General features: G+C 39.3%; 1 protein-coding gene across 1 annotated transcript in view; it reads left to right on the top strand.

Moving 5' to 3' along the window:
* The first annotated feature begins 2,162 nt into the window (after positions 1-2,162).
* Positions 2,163-21,097, top strand: part of CFAP58 (cilia and flagella associated protein 58) — a 106,172-nt gene continuing 87,237 nt past the window's right edge. The window contains exons 1-8 of the mRNA XM_036829293.1: positions 2,163-2,195; positions 5,199-5,480; positions 7,543-7,691; positions 9,859-10,015; positions 10,944-11,138; positions 13,190-13,327; positions 15,332-15,491; positions 19,342-19,424. Of these exons, the coding sequence (XP_036685188.1) occupies positions 2,163-2,195; positions 5,199-5,480; positions 7,543-7,691; positions 9,859-10,015; positions 10,944-11,138; positions 13,190-13,327; positions 15,332-15,491; positions 19,342-19,424 (1,197 nt within the window). The remainder of the gene's footprint in view (positions 2,196-5,198; positions 5,481-7,542; positions 7,692-9,858; positions 10,016-10,943; positions 11,139-13,189; positions 13,328-15,331; positions 15,492-19,341; positions 19,425-21,097) is intronic.

Raw genomic sequence — 21,097 nt, 5'->3', positions numbered from 1 at the left:
TGTTGTCACTGACCACTGTTTTACTATCTTAAGCCCTCCATTCACTTCCCCACTTTGTAGCACACCCCAACTTGAGTCTCACCGATGAGAGGTTATTTCTGCAACCCTTTAGTGACCCCTTGCCTGTCCATTAGCACCCTCATTTATAGCCTGGACAACCTCAGGTGCCTGCCATCACTTGCCAGTCACCGTCCTCATCCATTATGGCCCTAATGCAAATCCTTTATCACCCCATCAGAGCCCTTCCCTATATTATCCTTCACATGGTCAGTCCCCGACAGGATCAGCTACACAGTTTGTGGGGCTCAAGGAAAGATGAAGATGCAGAGCCTCTTGTTAAACAAATTATTAAGAATTTCAGCAGAGCATTAAACCAAGGGTAGGGCACTTCTGAGCAAGGAGCCCCGTGCAACTGAATAGTTCACACACCCATGAAGCCAGCCCTGGTCCCAGCTTCGGTCACCACCATCATGCCCCCACCCCTGTTCCAGTTCCTTCTCTGGTCTCCTCTACACCATTCACATCCCCTCATCATTCCATCTCCTCCACATCTAGTCCCCCCCTTGCAAACTCCATCTTCCTGTGGTCAACAACTCTCTCCTTTCCTTATCATACAATCCCTCTCATACTCTCCATCTTCCTCCCTCTCCAGGCTCCATCACTGTCATTTCTCTCTTACATCCATCCTGCTTGGCCACATTTCTTATTTCCGGTACCCACACTCATTCATATCTCTTTTCTTCCCATTTCCTCCTCCTGCTCCTAGTTTAATTTTTCCATTATTTCCTTTTGAGTATTTTCTCCCCCACTAGTCATCTTGGTTTATTTCATTCTTCTTCATTTTCCCTATGTAAGCCCCAGATACAAATACTATAAACTAATTATTTCCCAGTCTCTCTTCCCTTTCACAATCTCCTGTCGTTCCTTCATTTCTTTTATTTTTATTTTCAATTGACCTCAGCCAAGTTTTCCTCACCTCTGCTTTCATAAGTTGGCATTTCCACGCTGGCCTCATTTTTCACTGCAGCTCTCTTTTCCTTTTTCCTTTTCCTTCTCCTCACTAATTGGTACTCCCAGCACCTAGAACATCGCCTGGCTAATCGTAAACACTCAGTAGATAGGTGTTGTATGAAGGAGCGTCACAGTTCCTTTCTGATCAATTCCTGTTGAAATCATGCTTCTGAATTAGATAGCATTATATGCTATAGCAGTGTAGATCCCAGCTGGTTACTGGTCACAGCTAAGAGATTATTTTTGCTTTGCTTTTAATAGCGGTACATTTTAAAATGGCAACATAAACAAATCTCTTCTGTTCATAAAAGTTTCTTTAAAACTTTTCTTTCTTTGATATTTTTCCATTCCTGTGCTAAGTGCCAAGTGTACAGGGAAAACATTTCCTGTGAACAAATCATTAGGCTAGTGATCAAGTGATGACATTAATACCATTTACAGGGATGGAACCTAGAACATTGCTGTGATAAATGTTTGTGTGTTCATGTTTAGCATCAACAAGGGGAAAGTACAGAGCGGCAGCACCATTCCTTAATATGATTTTTCCTCCTTTGTGGAATCGCTATATTGTGATCTTTGCGATAATCTGCTTTTTAGTCAGGAAGAAAACCTCTGTTGAGTTTAACGTTAGTACTAGTGCTGTTATACAAAATGTTATATAGGTATGCTTGTGACTCCACGTCTGTTTTAAGATGTGGACTCTGTTTTGTTTGCATATCATATTTAGAAGTGTAATCAAGAGTACAAGTGTTTTTTTAAAATAAATTTATTGTATTTATTTATTTTGGCTGCATTGGGTCTTTGTTGCTGCACGCGGGCTTTCTCTAGTTGTGGCGAGCGGGGGCTACTCTTCGTTGTGGTATGCGGGCTTCTCACTGCGGTCGCTTCTCTTGTTGCGGAGCACGAGCTGTAGGCACGAGGGCTTCAGTAGGTGTGACACACAGGCTCAGTAGTTGTGGCTCGTGGGCTCTAGAGCGCAGGCTCAGTAGTTGTGGTGCACGGGCTTAGTTGCTCCGCGGCATGTGGAATCTTCCCGGACCAGGGATTGAACCTGTGTCCCCTGCATTGGCAGGCGGATTCTTAACCACTGTGCCACCAGGGAAGCCCCAGTACAAGTGTTTTTGAAAAGCAAGAATATGTAGACTTTCTCCATGTTGGCCAAGGCAGATTTGTCAAAGCAGAAGGTAAACTAGACTACTTACCCAAAATCTTCAGGGTGAGTTTGAATTTTACTTTATTATTGGGATTAGAGATTGTCTCAGTTAATTTCTTTGATTAGCAGTAGAGTTTTTTTTTGCTTTTTGTTTTTGTTTGTTTTAATTAATTTTTATTGGAGTATAGTTGATTTACAATGTTGTTAGTTTTGGGTGTACAGCAAAGTGAGTCAGTTATACATATACATATATCCACTCTTTTTAGATTCTTTTCCCATATAGGTCATTACAGAGTATTGAGTAGAGTTCCCTGTGCTATACAGTAGGTCCTTATTAGTTATCTATTTTATATATAGTAGTGTGTATATGTCAATCCCAATCTCCCAATTTATACCTCCCCACCCTCTTTCCCCCCCTGGTAGCCATAAGTTTGTTTTCTACATCTGTGACTCTATTTCTGTTTTGTAAATAGGTTTATTTGTACCATTTTTTAGATTCCACATGTAAGTGTAAGTTCCATATGATATTTGTTTTTCTCTGTCTGACTTAACTCAGTATGATAATCTCCAGGTACCTCCATGTTGTTGCAAATGGCATTATTTCATTCTTTTTTATGGCTGAGTAGTATTCCATTGTATATATGTACCACATCTTGTTTATCCATTCCTCTGTTGATGGACATTTAGGTTGCAGAAGCTTGTCCTGGCTGTTGTAATTAGTGCTGCAGTGAACACTGGGGTGCATGTATCTTTTCAAATTCTGGTTTTCTTCGGATATATGCCCAGGAGTGGAATTGCTGGATCATATGGTAGCTCTATTTTTAGTTTTTTTAAGGAACCTCCATACTGTTCTCTATAGTGGCTGTATCAATTTACATTCCCACCAACAGTGTTAGCAATAGAGTTTTGACGTTAAAGTCCTTTTTAGTGTAGAATATCAAAGCATAATGTCACAAACATAAATAAGACCTTTCAAACCTTATCAGTTCTTTGCTCAAAAGGCTAAGTGATTACCTGTGGCTTCCAGAATAATTCACTTTGTATTCCCTAGAATGCCATTCGAGGCCTCCAGTCTGTCCCTAACTCCCTGTCTAGTCTCCTTCCTTCTCCCTGTCGTATTTGTTGTACTTTAAGCTAACTTGAGCTCCTTAACCAATCTCAAATCCTAGATACCTGCTTGTCCCTGAGCCTTTGATCAAGCTTTGCCATGGGCCAGGAATGCCCTTTCTCTTCACATCTACCTGTGAAAACTCCAGTCTCCCTTTTGTGCCTGCTCAAATGCCACTTCCTTTATGAAATTTGCTTTAATTCTTGCTGATGGGAGTAATTCCGTCTTCCTATAGGTTCTTGTAGAACTCTGAATCCATTTTATGGCAGGTATCAAATTCTATACTTCCATTTTCTGCCCACACACCGCATCAGCTCTTCATGTATATATTTCCTATGGGAAGGCTGTGTAGTTCTTACTTTGATATCTCCTCCAGCCTCCATCATTCCAACTTACATACAGCAGATGTTCAATCAATATTTTCTGAGTAAATATATTAACCATAGTCATTCTTTTTTTTATTATTATCGTGCTGTATGTAGTAAGAAGTAGGGCATCTGTAACATAGTGCCACAAACTGGATGGCTTAACAGCAGAAATTTATTATTTCACAGTTCTGGAGGCCTCGAAGTCTGAAATCAAGGTGTCCGCAGAGCCATGCTCTGAGACTGAGTAAAATCTTTCCTCGCTTCTTCCTAGCTTTTGATGGTAGCCAGCAACCCTTAGCTTTCCTTGGCTTGCGGCTGTACCAGCCTAATCTCTGCCTTCACTGGTCACATGGAGTTCTCGTGTGGGGGGTAGGGTGTGTCTGTATCCAAATGCCATGCCCTTTCCTTTCTTAATTGAGTTATAATTGACATGTAACATTGTATTAGTTTTAGATGTACAACGTAATGATTTGATATATGTATACATTTCTTTTTTCTTTTTCCTTTTTTTTTTTGGCTGCGTGGCATGTGGGATCTTAATTCCCCGACCAAGGATCGAACCTGTGCCCCCTGCATTGGGAGCTCGGAGTCTTAACCACTGGACCGCCAGGGGAGTTCCATATATGTATACATTTCGAAGCGATTACCACAATAAGTTTAGTTAACATCCATCACACCACATAGTTACAAATTTTCCCTCTTATTATAAAGACACCAGTCATATGGTATTAGGACCCACCGTACTCCAGACCTTAACTAATTGTATATGTAATGACTCTATTTCCAAATAAGGTCACATTCACAGTTACTGGGGGTTAGGACTTCAACATATCTTTCTAGGTGACACAATTCAACCCATAACACTAGGGAAATAAGAATTCATATATAACCATATAGTCCTGGGTTATCATCTAAGTCGTAGTCAGACTTGCTTGAATTACATCTGTATGTCTGGGCTTACATTTTAAATAATTTGCTGCCCAGCTAATCAAGGAAAGCAAATGTGGAGAAGGCCCATGACCATTGCCCAGGGGACATTTCAAAATTCCTGTGGAGATGAACTAGGCTAATTTTTTAAGGGGTAAAAATGATGGAATATTTTTAAAGAGAATATTCCATATTCTGGATGGGTTCCACCATAAGTGTAGTTTTATGGTATCTATATTATGTCTGACCTCAACATACTGTGGCTTCCCTCTGCAGTCCTGGGGGCAGTAAGAAGCAGGCTTGGAATAATCATAATAGGTCTCGAAATTTATTGAGTACCTTCTGTTTGCGGGCACTTGGCTAAGTGTTTAACATGAATTATCCCATTTAATCTAATCCTTAACACTATGTGGTAGGAAATATTACTATCCCAGTGCTATGTATACATATACACAGGTATCAGGGGATGAACAAGGAGCCTTCCCATCATATAGCCTTAAATTGTCTGCTTGTCAGTGGCTTTTATTTTGCTCGTACGAAGGTCTTTTATTCACGAATAATAACAGTCATTCCTGAATAGTGATGGGGTAAATATTTCAATCTTCATTCCCATCTTTGCCCTTTTGAACAGGAAAAGAGTGAAAAACTAGTGCTGGAGGAAACTGCGTATGAAGAAATAGAAAGGGATTTTCAGGAAGTTCTCAGTGAACTTTCAGGAGACAAAAGTTTGGAGAGATTTAGGGTTGAGTATGAGAAGCTTCATGCTGTCATGAAAAAGTCTTATGACAATGAAAAGCGTCTGATGGCCAAGTGCAGAGAGCTGAATGCGGAGATCGTGGTTAATTCCGCGAAGGTCGCCACTGCCCTGAAGCTCTCTCAGGATGATCAGACCACCATCACATCCCTGAAGAAGGTCAGTGATCTTCTAGAAATGGAGCCAATGGCGAGCTTTCATAAATGCATCCTGTACTTAAAACATCATCCTTTCATTATATTGGCAGCTCTAGGCTGGTAGTAAAAGAGTTATTAAGTCAAAATTTACATGATTTATATATTCATTAAGCCTAGGGAATAATGTTAATTTTCAAAGAACTTAATTAGCTTGAGTGAATTTCACAATGCAGAAAATAAGGTAGAACCTTACTGGCTTGGTTTCTAAGAAATACTGTGTTCACAAAAACAATTGGCCATAAGTAAGTATAGTATTAAGAATATCAGTATGTCTTGTTTGACTCAAGATAAGTAATTAAATATCTTATGATGATAGCTTGTAAAAGATCTTTTCATATTTCTACGTTTTCCAATGTTTTAGGAGAGGTTACCTTGAGAATTTCCAGATGGTAGTTTTCATGATCTTTCCTCTTATCGCCCCTTTGCTTCTCCCTTGATCGTCCCAGTTCCTCATAATGCGAGAACAGGGATTCAGTCTGGGAGGGATATTGAGGAAGTATGGCTTTTTTTTACACTTTATTTTTTCATCCTCAAGTGTGTTGCATTATTTTGAAGGTGAAACACAAATGTTCCTTGTAGATTGCAGGGTGATAAGAGGTTAAGATATTTTAATTTATAATTGAAACCCTAGTGCTGAGAAATAATTTGCAATTTTTTAGATAATTCCCTTGATATCATGCAATTAAACATAACCCAATTCTAATGAAGTTCCAAGACTAGTGCAAAATGTAACTTACCTGTTTTCTTAGGAACCACTATTTTTAGTGTCTTTTTCTCTCCATTGTTATTTTCTTCTTCTCCTTGCAAAATACCAATATAAGAAGGCTTTAAATCATGTTATGATGAGAAAAGACCCCACTTTTTATTGTAAATTAAAAAGCTGGAAATGGAAGTCATGAATTGATTAAAATATAATTGGTGAATTTGCTTTGGACAAGACTCCATATAATCATATTTCATTTAAATATCCTTCATTTGTTTTGCCAAAAATAGTATATATGGTTGCTACAGAAAAACATACCCCTTAAACTGACATTTTGTTTTGAATCACTAAATTATGTGCTGCAGTTACCCAAGAATCATCTCTCTCTCTCTCTAATGTAATAGCATGAATTTATTTAATTAAATAATTTCTTCCACTCATTTTATTCCTTGCCAACATAAAAGAATATTTTCACCTTAAGCATATAGAGTCTTACCTGTATAAAAGGACTCACATTGCACTTGATGAAATTTTGCAAGAAAATTAAGTGGCAGGGCAAAACTCAAGGCTGTTGCAACATTTACTGTCCTTTGTCCATGTACTCGAATGGCTGTAATTCACTTTTAAGTATTTCTGTTAATATTCCACTTTGTATTCAGAATAGTTTTGTTTTTCCCCTATAGTTTTGTTTATCCCCAGCATTTGATGAGAAAGCCTGGGCTTGGGTTTCTGGAAATGGGAATTATCAAGGCTGTTGTGTACAATTAGGACAGCCAAGACCTCATATCTATGGATGGCTCTAAAGTTCACCTTGCCATCCAGGAGCTCACTTGGGGCCTGAGGGCAAAATATATTTTTAATATGGAATGTATCAAGAGCTTCAAATTTAGGACTTGGATCCAAGACCATTCCTTATGTGAAAAAGCTTTTTTTTTTTTTTTTTCCTATAAAATATCTGGACTTGCACAGCACATAAGCTTTCATTTTCGATTTTGTAAACCTATCCTAACATCTTTACTAGAGATAATACCATTAGTTATAGCAGCCCCTGCAGTATGTGAGCCCTGTGGCCACATTTACCTACACAAGAGAAAATATCCTTTGCCAGTATCCCTCTTTAAAACTGCTTTTAGTATTGACTAACTCATGTTGAACAATGCAGTAAGTCAATATACATTTAATACATAGTGTATAATGTGTAATCTTCTTTCCCCATAAATAGCTTCTATAACGTAGTTGTTTTATTATTCTATTTATTCAATTTAGCTTGCATCTGGGACCTAGTTTGGTTTTTCTCACTGATATCCCATGACCCACCTAGGAAATTGAAAAGGCTTGGAAGATGGTGGACTCAGCCTATGACAAAGAGCAGAAGGCAAAGGAGACGATTCTTGCCCTGAAAGAGGAAATAGTGAACCTAACCAAACTAGTCGAGCAAGGGTCTGGACTCTCCATGGACCAGGATAGCAAGTAGGTCATAGCCGTCTCGATTCATGTTGAACTTGCTTTTGCAGAGGCCACCTTCTTCAACAGACAGCCTGGGGCTTACCGGTACCGTCTTGAATGTTCTTTGTGAATGCAAGACTCCACTTTGTTGGGTTCCCAGAGATAGTTTTCTGTCTATTGCCGTTTCTTTCTTTTTAATACTCCCTTTCTCCACACCCAAGAACTTCTAATTCATAACTTCTAATTCCAAACTTCTGGCTCTATAAAATCAGTGCTACAGTTTTAAAATGAGTAAAGATTTTAAGTTTATTTCTCTCAAACTTGTGTGGAATGGCTGACTTTCTACCCAGATTCCCAGCCCCTCCCATACACCCCCTGCCCCATGATTAGCCATATCACTATCCTTCCTACCACCTCAGATTCTAGGCCAGAAAACAGTTGCTCTTCACACTTGTTACTCCTTCATCCCTTAAAGCCTCGTCTTGTTGACTCAGTCTTCTAAACATCACTTCATTCTTCCCCTCCCCACTATCAGCAGCGGGTCCCCTGTTCTCTGCTGGATTTGGCAGTAGACTCCTAACTGTTCTCCCTGCCTTTGAGGAGACATCTCCCCTCTTTACCATCTTCCATACCAGACTTAGTCTTCAAAAACATGTAACTACATGCTTCCATCTCCAGCATATGCACCTTCGACAGCTACCCATTTCCTAAGGATAAAGCCCAAAGTCTTGAACATGTCTTGCAGAGCCCTTCGTAGATCTGCCCCAGTTAGCCTTGCTAGACTCACGTCCAGCAGCACCATGCTTGCTCATGCCTCCATGCCTTTGGACATACTGTTTTCTATGCCAGGGATCCTTTTTCTTCCCTTCTCCACTTAGTAAACAACTATTCATTCTTCAAGACCTATCTTAAACACCATCTTAACTTTATCACCATCAGCATCTCTGTTCCAACCTCCTCCCAAGCCTCAGACCCAGTGACCAGGCAGAAGAGTCTTTGTGTTCCCTGTTTCCCTAGGACCCAACATCTCCCTCAAGTATGGCACTGATCACATGGTACTGAAATTATTTGCGCTTCTCTGCCCATTAAGCTGTAAACTCCTTGAGGGAAGACATCTATCTTTACCTTCCCTCTAGGAATCTAGCACTCTGTAGGGCATGCAAAACCTTGCATTAATTAATGAACCAGGAATGAGCATACACTTCCTTAGGCATCCTTAACTAAATCTACCTGCTGTCTAGGTTTCTTATACTTTCTAGATACGTTTATCGAATGTTGAATAGGTAAAATAAACAGAAGATGTGGTGTTCATAATAATGGACTCTTTTCTTATTAAAGAAGTCATGCACGATGAGAGCAACTATTGAAGAGCAACATGAGGGAACTGATTTGGTTAGGAGGAGTTTTAATGAAAATCAGAACATGATGAGGAGGAGAACTGATGAAACAATCCAACTCAGAATTTTGTCTTCAGCAGTGCGCTTAGGTGTAGCTGTCTGTCTTTACAGTAACCTTAGAATTTAAGGTCTTGTTTATGGAGAAGAGTTTGCGGTTTTGAAGGTTCTTAATTAAACAATTATATCAAAGTTGTTGGTCAATACATATTATCGAATTACTGTGTTTCCAACAGTCGTTTGATGTCTGTCAGCTGCAAGTGTCTCAAATGCAAGTTTTCTGCTTTCTCAGCTCTAAAGTAGCTGCCTTGTTCTAGATGATTTCTGCTGCACAGGTCCTATCAGACATAGTTTTTCTACTTTCAAAATGAATACTACAGGGATGTGGAAAGCAAGGAGTAGAAATCAGCCCCCCCAACTCTTCCACCCTAAATGTCACTCCTCAGAGATAACCAGTTATCAATTTGATGCCTATTTTTCTGGACTTCTATAAAAATGCCTATAGTACACACACACACACACACACACACACACACACACACACACACACAGACTGTAATTGCTTAAAAATAAGAAAAGGGGTCATATTATGCATATTATTATTGGAACATCCTCTTTTTCAGTTAAAAACTCAGAAACAGCTCCCACGTCAGGGCATAAAGATCTTTCTGTTTCACACCTGAATAGTGTTGATCCTTGACCATAAGTCTTTCCCATGAAAACGAGTTCAGAGGATGGTAAGAAGGCTCCCCGAGCAGATGGCCATTTAGTCTGACTCCTGTGTTCTTCCTTTTTAGTATCCGAGATTTGCTGAAGTTCAAAGAAGAAGTGACAAAGGAGCGAGACCAACTCTTGTCAGAAGTGGTGAAATTACGAGAGGCCTTAGCTCAGACCACTGAACAACAACAAGAAATGGAGCGGTCCAGGGAAGAGGCAGAGCTGGCCATCAGTCAGGTCTGCTGTGACACGGAGAGCAAGACAAAGGACCATTACCTTCCAGAAGGAGGTTTTGTCCTTCTCCAGGCTCCCTTCGGGTCTTGTTCCTTTCTTAGATTTACGACCCTCCCTCCCCCTTCCCCCCGGCCCCCCTGCCCCCGGGCCCCGTCACCAAATGAAGCATCCATTGTTTTGCTTGTTTCTCTGGTTTGTTTTTGGAAGAGCAGTTTTACTTGAGTCATTCTCTGTCTGAGATGTTACGAAGATAGGGCACTGCTTACATTTCTGGCCCAAGAAGTTGTCCCCTGTGACAGCCAGGGCGCCCTGCACCTGGGGGTGGTGAAAGCACTTCCCCTGGCCTTTCTCCTGTGTAAGGAAGCCACCTAGCTGAATCGTTCTGAATTCTTTTCTATAAAACCAGAAGTCGAATAGATGGTACACAAGCTCAGGCTTGAAGAGAAAAACAGGAGACTCCTTTGATCATGAGACAGGAGGAGGACTTTTCATAGAATTTGGCTATCATGATAAAACTGTAGTAATTTGTTTAGCAATATCCAGGACTCATGGAAAATACACTTTCATATTTAGGGTAGCTGGCTACATTTTATTTAGTTTCTGTTGATGGAGAGTTAGAGGAATTCTTTCCATGTTTGACTTCCCTAGAATTCTGGGCTTCTGTATTTAACTGGATTTAATACCTTTCTCTGTGGATTTGTTCCCACCATCAAGGTGGCTGTTTGGTGCCAAGGCTCTGAAAAACAATACAGAATATTCTTGAAAAGTTTGAACATTGCAGTTCAAAGATGACTCTCCTACAGGAGAAATACTACTCCAGAGTCATTGCCCTGAAAATATCTGAGAGAGGGAGCAGCTCGGCTGGTCGAGACCTGTCCTGAGGGGCTCATGTCCCGCACCCCATCCCCCATCGTCCTTTCTGTGCCTGTAGTTCCAACAAGAAATCCAGCAACATCAGAACGAAGCTTTGCGGGAGACTCGGAAGAAAGAAAAACTAGAGAAAGAGCTCAAGCAGATGCAGACGGACATGGACACCAGGCAGACGGAAACCAAGGCCCTGCAGCAGTACGTGCAGAAGAGCAAGGAGGAGCTTCAGAAGCTGGCGCAGCAGCTGAAGGAGCAGAAGGTGGGCTGGGCAGGGCTGCGCCACGGGGCCTGGCCGAACAGGAGCGGGGAGTTTAGAGTGTTCTCTGGAAAGCAGCAAACTCCCTTCACTGCAGATGTTGGTGGATGTTGGTAACACAGCGCGTAGCACTATACTGCGTCTGGTCTTTGAATGGCTCTTACGGGTAGATATGCTCTATCCCCCCCCATCCCCCTCCTGCCGTGCTCCAACAGGTTAATCTCTTTTTATCCTTTTATTGATGTGTAACCTACACATAGAAAAGTGTGTAAGTCACAAGTATACAGCTTGATGAATTTTCTCCCCTTGAACACGTCTTGGTTACCCGCACCCAGCCTGAGAAATAGCACCCCGGGAGCCTCCTCGTGCTCCTTCCCAGTCACTCTCTCCCCCAAAGGTCAGCGCTCTTCTGAATTCTAAGCAGAGGTTAGTTTTGCCTGCTTTTGTACTTTACAGAAATTAAATTATACAGGATGTACTCTTCTGTGTCTAACATCTTTCTCCTAACATCCTGTTTTTGAGATTCACTTATGTTGTTGCCACATAGTTATAGAACCACACTATCCAATATGGTAGCCACTAGCCACATACAGCTATTTACATTTAAATTATTTGAAATTAAATAAAATTAAAAATTCAATCCCTCAGTTGCACCAGCACCATTTCAGGTGCTCCATAGCCACATGGGGCTAGTAGATACCGTATTGGACAGTGCACATAGAGAACATTTAGTTCATTGCAGAAAGTTCTATTGGACAGAGCTCAGAAGACCATTCATTCTTATTGCTCTAAGCATTCCAGCCTGTGAATATAACATGATTTATTTTTAACAGGTTTAAGTTTCAAGTTTGGGAAACCCACACAGTCTTTATACGTTTTAAATATGGTAATTTTTTTAAACATTTCCTCTGTAATAACAGTTTAAAGTAACACAAATGCTAGTCTGTTCTAATTTCTTAAAGAAGAACCATTTCATCTAATTGAAAAAAGTCATTTCTTGAAAATATGTTCTCTTAGGAAGTTTCCAAAGTATTTTTAAGCCATACATCATTTTTCTACTTAAAAAATTAGATAGTAGAACGCATTTATTTGTCAGTTGCTTTATTAATTTTATATAAAGCCAGACATCAAATAGATAATATGCAGTGTGCAACATCCATGAAAAATCATGTGGCTTCCTTTGAGCATGAAATTTGAGAGGCTTTTGGTTATCACGTTAAAACTATAGTACTTTGCTTAGCAACATCCAGGACCCATGGAAAATTTTATTTAGTCCTTATTGATGGGAAGTTGGATTGATTCTTTCTGTGTTTAACTTTTGCTTGAGGGGAAGTTATATATTGGAGTAAGTGTCTTCTAAGCCATCTTCTCTCTTTTTTTTTGATATCCCTCCATCTCCCTAATATTTTCCCAATAGAAATGACTTCCCAAAATATAATCCTCTGTTTTTATAAAACCTTGTCTTCTCTGAATAGTCAAGGTAGGGAAGGGGAAAATCCAACTGATACTGAAGTCAGGGAGGTAGAAATCATTCCACTACTACTCCACGGTTTTGACTTAAGTTGGATGAAGGGGAATTGTTTTGTGTTGGTGTTAGTGAATGGTTCTGTTCACGAAAATGTTGTAGGCATGCTAATGCAGGATTTGCTTCTGAAGATGTAGCTTCTGAGCCCCACAGCCGATAAAGCTCGTTTGAATCTCTAGCTCATTTGCAATGATTATAGCAATTGTTGTGTATGCGAAGCCTGCCAAATGGCAAACAGGCATTAAAATATTTATCCACCACCTGTGAACAAGACTTCCCAAGGTGCCCAGAAAAAAAAATTATGCTCTCTGTGTTATTCATTAGAAGGCATCATTTCCCTCAACCATTTAACATTCATCATATTTGAGTGCCTTCATGCTTTCACTGGGGAGAAGGAACAATTTCTGCGAAGACAAAAAAAGTGTGGTTGCCCTGCTTGTCCCAGGACGTCTGCGTGGCCTCCTGCGTGGAGGTGCAGCTACTGTAATCAGATTCAAAAGCGTTAACCAGCTCGTTCTGCATCTTTCAGATACTGAATGAGAGAGCTGCAAAGGAGCTGGAGCAGTTTCAGATGAGAAATGCTAAACTTCAGCAAGAGAACGAACAACATAGTTTGATTTGTGAGCAGCTATCCCAGGAAAACCAGCAGAAGGCGTTGGAGCTCAAAGTAAACACCAAGTGACATATCTGTTCCCTAGCATGCCCTCCTTCATTCCCTATTAATATAAGTTGGCTGATGCTATTGGAGCCTTTGGTTGGATAACCTGTATTAGCCTTGGTCCTTCAGAGGCAGGTGTAAACCTACAGTGATTGCTTTATGCCCAGAAGCAGTTTGATAACTTCCATTCTTATAACATTGCTAAGCTGATTATTAATCATATGACTATGCAAATACTTTCCAAAGTGAGCTCAGATGTTCACCTCTGTAATTGAGCCTTGCAAGTAACCAGTTGCCCAGAGCTAGAAATCATTTACACAGGTGAGTGGCAAAGAAGTGAGATTGTATTTCGCTACTTGTATGGAATGGGAGGGGTGGGGGATGGACAGGTACTATTTGATGTCTACTCTTAGGACTGCAGAATCATGATTTTCACTTCTGTCCAATGTAAATTTCAAGATATGTCTCCTATCCTCCCTGCCCTGATTGAAGAGTGCTTGCAAATTAAGTTTGGATAACCGTTTTATACTTGGATACATATTGTCTGCCTACATGCTTAGCAGAGCGGCTTTATGTTTATCACCAATTCTGAAAAATCCACAAGCCCTACTCTAGTTATGTTAGAATACTGGGCATAAAATGAGTGACTAATCAGGAAAATACATTGATTCGAGTAGTAAATCTTAACAGTTTTTGCATCACAACACCTTTTGAGAATCTGATGAAAGCATGTGTGTGCGTGCACATACACATGCACGCACGCACACTTATTTGCACATCTTGTGTCTTGTTTTGCATGCAGTCTTAGAGGTTTACAGGATTTTTCTGAAGTCTAACCATGGGGTCTGGATTAATTTTTCTAACCATGGGGCCTGGATTAATAACTACTGAATTAGAACATCTTATTGTTTTAATGGAAAGGGGCCTTAGATGAACTAATTTGGACCCGGTAGGATCTGAGGCTGAGGAACATTTAAGCACCCCAGAAATGTTTGACTCAAAACCATTGTTCATGAGAATGCTCCAAGTTAAAGCAGAAATGAAACGACTCCTGAAGGCAAAATAATGTATTAGCCCCGAAGGTGAAATTAAAGGAAAAATACTTATGCCAATAATTCTCTCCTTTGATGACATGCATGGGGCACCTTGAAAGATGGAATATTTTTGTTATCAGATCCTAAACCTATGGGATTCTGCTTCTAGCAGTGATCTGAGGATAACGTGCCCAGCTAAGTGCAGCCTCTTCATTGTCAAGAACTGGGAATAATTGCTACTCTTTATTTGCAGAAGAATCACTAGTTGCTTTCCCAGTCATTTCTAAGAATGGCACATTTTTTAAAAATGAATTTTTAAAAAATTCATAAAACTTGAAATCCATAGACAAAAATCTGGTGCTTTACTTTGCTGGAATTGCTGTTTTGATACCTTTTGACATCGTGTAGACTTGCTTATTAATGCTACCCTGTCCACCTGTCCATATATACAGTCATTGACTAACATACTCTGAGGAAAGAGGGCCCCTTTTCTAACGTATGTAATTGCACTACAGTGGCTGGCCCCTTTTCTAACATACGTAATTGCACTACAGTGGACATGTGGATCCAAAAGACTCAATATTTTATAGCATGTTAATAACCTCCAAGAGATCACTTTGTGAGTCTATGAAATTTGCTAATCAGTACAGCATTTGTACACAAATTTCACACATTTATGATACAACTCAGCATTCTTATCTTGCTTGATTCAACAATTCCATGGTATCTTGAGGTATCAGGTTTAATCAGTCTTTTCATTGTTTTTAGCTCATGTAGCCATATATTTTATTATGGCTTATATAGACTTTTTCAATTTCTCTCAAAAACCAAACAGTGTGTGTTTTGATTTAATCCCACAGAACAACTTTACACTGACATAGGAACAATGTCCTTTTATTGGTTCTGAGTTTACCATCATCCAGTCACTGGCTCTTTATTGACTGAGTGTCCCTGGTTAATCCTCTCTCACTAATCATAGGCCAAAGAGGAAGAAGTCCATCAGATGCGCCTTGACATTGGGAAGCTCAACAAAATCAGAGAACAAATCCATAAGAAATTGCACCAGGTTGAAGGTCAAAAGGGAGAAGTGGAACAGCACAAGGAAACCCTGAAAAATCAGATCTTGGGATTAGAGAGAGGTAAACCAAGAATCATTTTGTGCTTTGTTTTATTAGTTTATGAGCGTTTCATTGGTAACTAATGTCATTTGGCAACTCCATGCATGCAAACACAAACCATGCCAAATGAATTCAGTAAAACAACATTCAAACTGGTAAGTAGATAATATGGAAGAGACATCGTTTTGAATACCTTGAACTTTCTTACCTTAAAAAACTCTTCGGGCTTCCCTGGTGGCGCAGTGGTTGAGAATCTGCCTGCCAATGCAGGGGACACGGGTTCGAGCCCTGGTCTGGGAAGATCCCATGTGCCGCGGAGCGACTAGGCCCGTGAGCCACAATTGCTGAGCCTGCGCGTCTGGAGCCTGTGCTCTGCAACAAGAGAGGCCGTGATAGTGAGAGGCCCGTGCACCGTGATGAAGAGTGGCCCCCGCTTGCCGCAATTAGAGAGAGCCCTCGCACAGAAACGAAGACCCAACACGACCATAAATAAATAAATAAATAAATAAAATTAAAAAAAAAAAAAACTCTTCAACAGGTTATACTGAGCCCAAAGTATTTTTCAGTATTTGTCAATGGAGTAAATAGCATCTATACTCTTAGGTCTGGGTTCTACATGTCTTTTCCTTCAGTCTTCTTTTTTCACAGAAGATGCGGGATAAATTCAAATGAATATTCCGCATGAGCGGTATTTGAGACAATAGTATACCCAGAATCAGTGAGACAAAAATTAATGGCTTCTAACTCCTTTCCTCTGTTAGTACTTTACCATATGGCAAACGCTTGTTTTAGCCAACTATCACATTGACCTGTGGAGGGAAAATTTAAGTGCCACAGGAGGCCGTGTAGTACAGAAACATCATTAAGGATACAAACTCTGGAGTCAGATCTACCTGGGTTCAGATCCCACCTCTATCACATTTAGCTGTTGGGGATGAAATGGCTAATATATAGAGAGCTCTTGGGACAGTGCCTAGCATATAGTAAGTGCTTACTAAATGTCATCTATTGGGACTTTCCTGGCGGTCCAGTGGTTAAGACTCTGTGCGTCCACTGCAGGGGGTGTGGGTTTGATCACTGGTCGGGGATGCATGCCGTGCAGTGCGGCCAAAATAAAAAAAAAAAGTCATCTATTGTTATCCAGATATATTACCACTTATAAAAGTAATAAGAGAATACTATCTCATTCTGAAAAAGAATATAATTAAAAATAGGATATGCTAGTTAAACATGGTGTGGTAGAAACAGCTCAGAGACTTGGAGACAGAGGATCAGGGTTTGAATTCTGACTGCACCAGAAAATGTGAGGCAGGAACACCTCATTGACCTCAGCTGTAAATTACTGACTGAGATAACATACATAGAAGCATAAAAATGTACATTGCCTCCCTAAAAGTTATGTAAAATCTAAATCTCTAGATAAGATTATTAGAAATATTTGTCACGTCTTTGAGAAGTGCAGATATTTTTCCTCCTAAGATATCGGAAATAATCTTTTACTGAGGCACAGTTGCAGCTGATATTGATAATTTCTCCATTTATTTATTCATTCAATAAATTGAGTACACACTATGTGCAGGCATTATGCTAGGCATTGGGTGCATGGAGGTTCCTGCCCTCAGGATGCTTACACTCTAGCATGAGTTTACAATCTAATGTCTTCAATGACAGATATGAAAAAAAAAATAGAACTAGTAGAGCATGTTTTATAACTGGCTTAGTGAATTTCCGAAAACTCTCCATATTAAAATTTCTGTATTTTTGCTGGCGATAGTTCTAAGCTTTGAAAAAAAATTTTATCCATTAAGTATTGAACCCAATCCTTCATCCTTAAATCATGTTCACAAAAGTCATCGTGCTTTCTCTTCTGGTTATTTTATAGATATCGTTAACATCATTATTTCTTAGGGAGCACTTCCTTTTGATGTGCCCTATCAAAGAGTGGCATTGGACATAATGGTTAGGAGCATGATTTCCTACCACATATGTTATGATTTCCTACCACAAAATCCAAGAAATGAACTGAAAAATTGCCAGAACTAACAAGAGTTCAACAGGGTGGCAGGTTATAAAATAAATATATAGATATCAATAGCTTTCTTTCCTACAAAGAACCAGTTACAATATATGATGGAAAATCCCCCTTTCACAATAGCAACTAGAGTAATAAAATATCTATGAATAAAGTTACCAAGATATCTGTAAGACCTATATATAAAAAACACTACAGAATTCTTTTGAAGGGTATAAAAGAAGACTTGAAAAATGGACAGATACACCAAGTTCTCGATGAGAAAACTTGATATGATAAAGATATAAATCTGTCCAAATTAATCTACACGTTTAATATTTCCAATAAAAATTTCAGTGAGTTATGTTGCTTGGGACTTGAAAACTGATTCTAAGTTTCCTCCAGAAGAATAAACATGTGACAATAGCTATAAAATTCTGGAAAAGAAGAGTGAGAAGGGAGCATTTGCCTTACCAGGTGTTTAAATGTATTATAACACTTCAGTAATCAAATAGTTTAGTGAAAATGCCTGAATAAACAGATCAATGGAGATCAGAAAGGCCGCAAAAAGACCCACAATTATCATCTAAGATAAAGGTGTCATTTCATACCAGTGTGCAGTATGGATTATTAAGAAAATGGTAGTATGACAATAAACTATTTTTTGGGAAAAAAGTTAAGGTCAAATGTAGGAACAATAAAGCCAAGATGCAGAGATTTAATGAAATTAAAGGTAATTTTTTTTTTAGCAGCCAAAGACTCTATATATGAAGGCAAATTGACTAAAATATTGCCAAAGAGTTAGTATCCTTATTATATATAAGGAGCTCTTACAAATTCACAGAAAGGTAAACAATTCATGAGAAAAATGAGCAAAGGACCAGTGTGGGCAATTTGAAAAACAGAAAAACAAATAAATGATCATTAAACAGGAAAAGTAGTCGCCTTCACTACTAATCAAAGAAATGTAAATTAAATATGGACATACTGGTTTAGAAAAATCTATCAGGTTGTTGAAGATCAAAGAGAATGATAATAACAGTGGTGGTTTGGGTGTGGATTTAAACTGCTTTTAATTTTTGGAGAGAATTCGGCAGTAGGGGAGAAATGTCTTTAAAAAGAAAATCACTTTTGATCCAGGACTTCCTCTCCTAGAGGAACAAATGAACAGGAACTTTCATAGGATTATTGTTTATAATTGCAAAAAAATTTTAAAAAAAGAAGCAACTTAAATGTTAAGATGGGGATTGGCTAAATAAATTATACATTTTTATACAGTGAAATATGAAGTCATTAGAAATTCTGACGTAGATACACATTTATAATATAGAGAGGTATTTATTTTATGTTTGTTAATTATAAAACAAGTTATAAAACTGTATGTGTGGTATGATTCCCTCTTGGTGTATGTGGTGTATAAACATTCATATTTATATACACATGTATATTTGCATAGGAAAAAGTCAAAAAAGAGACACATCAAAATCCTAAGTAGATTCTGATTTAGAAAATTTTCCCTTCTGTTTATTTTTATTTCCAATTTCTTCCTGTATTTCTAATTACTTGTATAATAAAAAAGATTTAAAAAGAGCAAGGACTTTTTGAAGTCAGAGAGACCAAACTTCCCATCTCAGCCCTGTCACCTCTTGGCTGTGGACCCTTGGCATATGGGCCTTTAAGTCTCAGGGACAGGAAGACCTACCTCACTGAGTTATAATGAAGATCATGTAACACTCAACGAAAAGTAGTTTTATAGCTACAGATAAATATATAAAGCAGTTTTTATGTCACTTTGGCTTTGGCAGATTCTTTCTTAGGTTTTCTTTATATTTATTATTGTTTTTCTCCCTGGTGATTTAGAGGTGGAGGCTTCAAAGAAACAAGCAGAACTTGATAAGAAAGCAATGGATGAGCTTCTGAGAGAAAGGGACCTATTGAATAAGGTGAGTTTGTTACAGTAACACTGGTAAATAAATGTCTTTCTTTAGTGCTATAATATCTGCCTATAACTGGTTGCAGGGGAGAGAAAACTCTGAGGCAAACAAAAGTAGATTAGAATTAATAATAGTGCTCAATTTTCCTCTAAGCAGTTATCCATGTTCCACCATTCACTGGCTGTGAATTGAAACCGCATTATCACCTGTGAGCACAAAGGGACTTTGGAGAATTATCATATAAACCAGCAGGGGATTTCAGGGTGTCTTGTGGTTTCTGTTTTTATTGCTGGTGTGTTATTTGGCATCTTAGCAGTTGATCAAAATTTCTGATTTTAATAAATTTATTGATTGATTGATTTTTGGCTGCGTTGGTCTTTGTTGCTGCACGTGCGTGGGCTTTCTCTGATTGTGGCGAGTGGGGGGCTGCTCTTGGTTGCGGTGCACGGGCTTCTTATCGTGGTGGCTTCTCTTGTTGCAGAGCATGGGCTCTAGGAGCGTGGGCTTCAGTAGTTGTGGCACGTGGGCTCAGTAGTTGTGGCTCGCGGGCTCTACAGCACAGGCTCAGTAGTTGTGGCGCATAGGCTTAGTTGCTCCGTGGCATGTGGGATCTTCCCAGACCAGGGCTCGAACCTGTGTCCCCTGCATTGGCAGGCAGATTCTTAACCACTGTGCCACCAGGGAAGTCCAAAATTTCTGATTTCAATATCTATAATCTGCAACTTGTACTAATCCAGAAAATACAAGTGAGTGCTAATAAAATTTAACTTTTAGGTGTTTGAAGGATGGCTGGTTGGCCATATAAAGAGTCTCTAACCTTTCCTCCATCTTTTCAGGAGTGTTGTAGGTTTTGGTTTCTGTTTTTGGCCCTTATTTCTCCTGGTCTTTGAGCTCAATATGGTCCAAAGCTGAGGGAGGGGTTGGGGGAGCTTGAGGCCTAGAAATCCTCTATTCAAGGCAGACCACCCCCCCTTTCCCCTCCTTGCCCCTTCCAGAGGATTCCTTTGATTGACAGTCACTCTTAGGAGATTAACTACTTTCAAGGATTTAGGGTAAACATTCCTGCTCAAGGATTTCCTCCAGGGAGGAAAAAGCTATGGGCCAGGTGTAGAGTGGGGAGGCTGCTTCCGGAGCAGACAGCCTGATGGCTTTTGGCCAAGATAGCTTCATCTCATCAAAGTAGATACAGCCTATATTTGTTCATTCCGAATTTTTATTATTTCTTTAAGTTTCCCAGAATTGAATAAATGTTAACAAAGTATTGAATAGATTACCCTGTAGCTTAAAGCAGACTATTTGGGGAATCTCAGGAAATAGTATAAGATTAGATATCTTTACATGCTGAGCACTCCTTAAGAAAGTCATTAATTTTTTTTGCATAATCCTAGTAACTGTTTCTTTATTCTATAAATTTATATATGTAAATAATGTTGGATTTAGATTTTTAAGTTTATTTGTAGCACATACAATATTTAATCCATTTATATTTTATATATTCTGATAAACAACCTATAGGTTTTCTGCCACAATAGGACACCTAACACATTAATTTTACACGTATTTTGTTTGATCTGACTACGTCAACTCCCTCTTTAGGGCAGGGTACATTTTTAACTTTTTTTTTTCCCGGGCCATTGCATCCTTAATGCCTGGCACAGCGCCTGCCCCTCTGCAGGTATGCA

Source organism: Balaenoptera musculus, chromosome 16, assembly GCF_009873245.2.
Source record: "Balaenoptera musculus isolate JJ_BM4_2016_0621 chromosome 16, mBalMus1.pri.v3, whole genome shotgun sequence".
NCBI lineage: Eukaryota > Metazoa > Chordata > Mammalia > Artiodactyla > Balaenopteridae > Balaenoptera > Balaenoptera musculus.
Note: the sequence above shows the minus strand (reverse complement) of the source record. Positions and strands in the feature narration are given on the sequence as shown.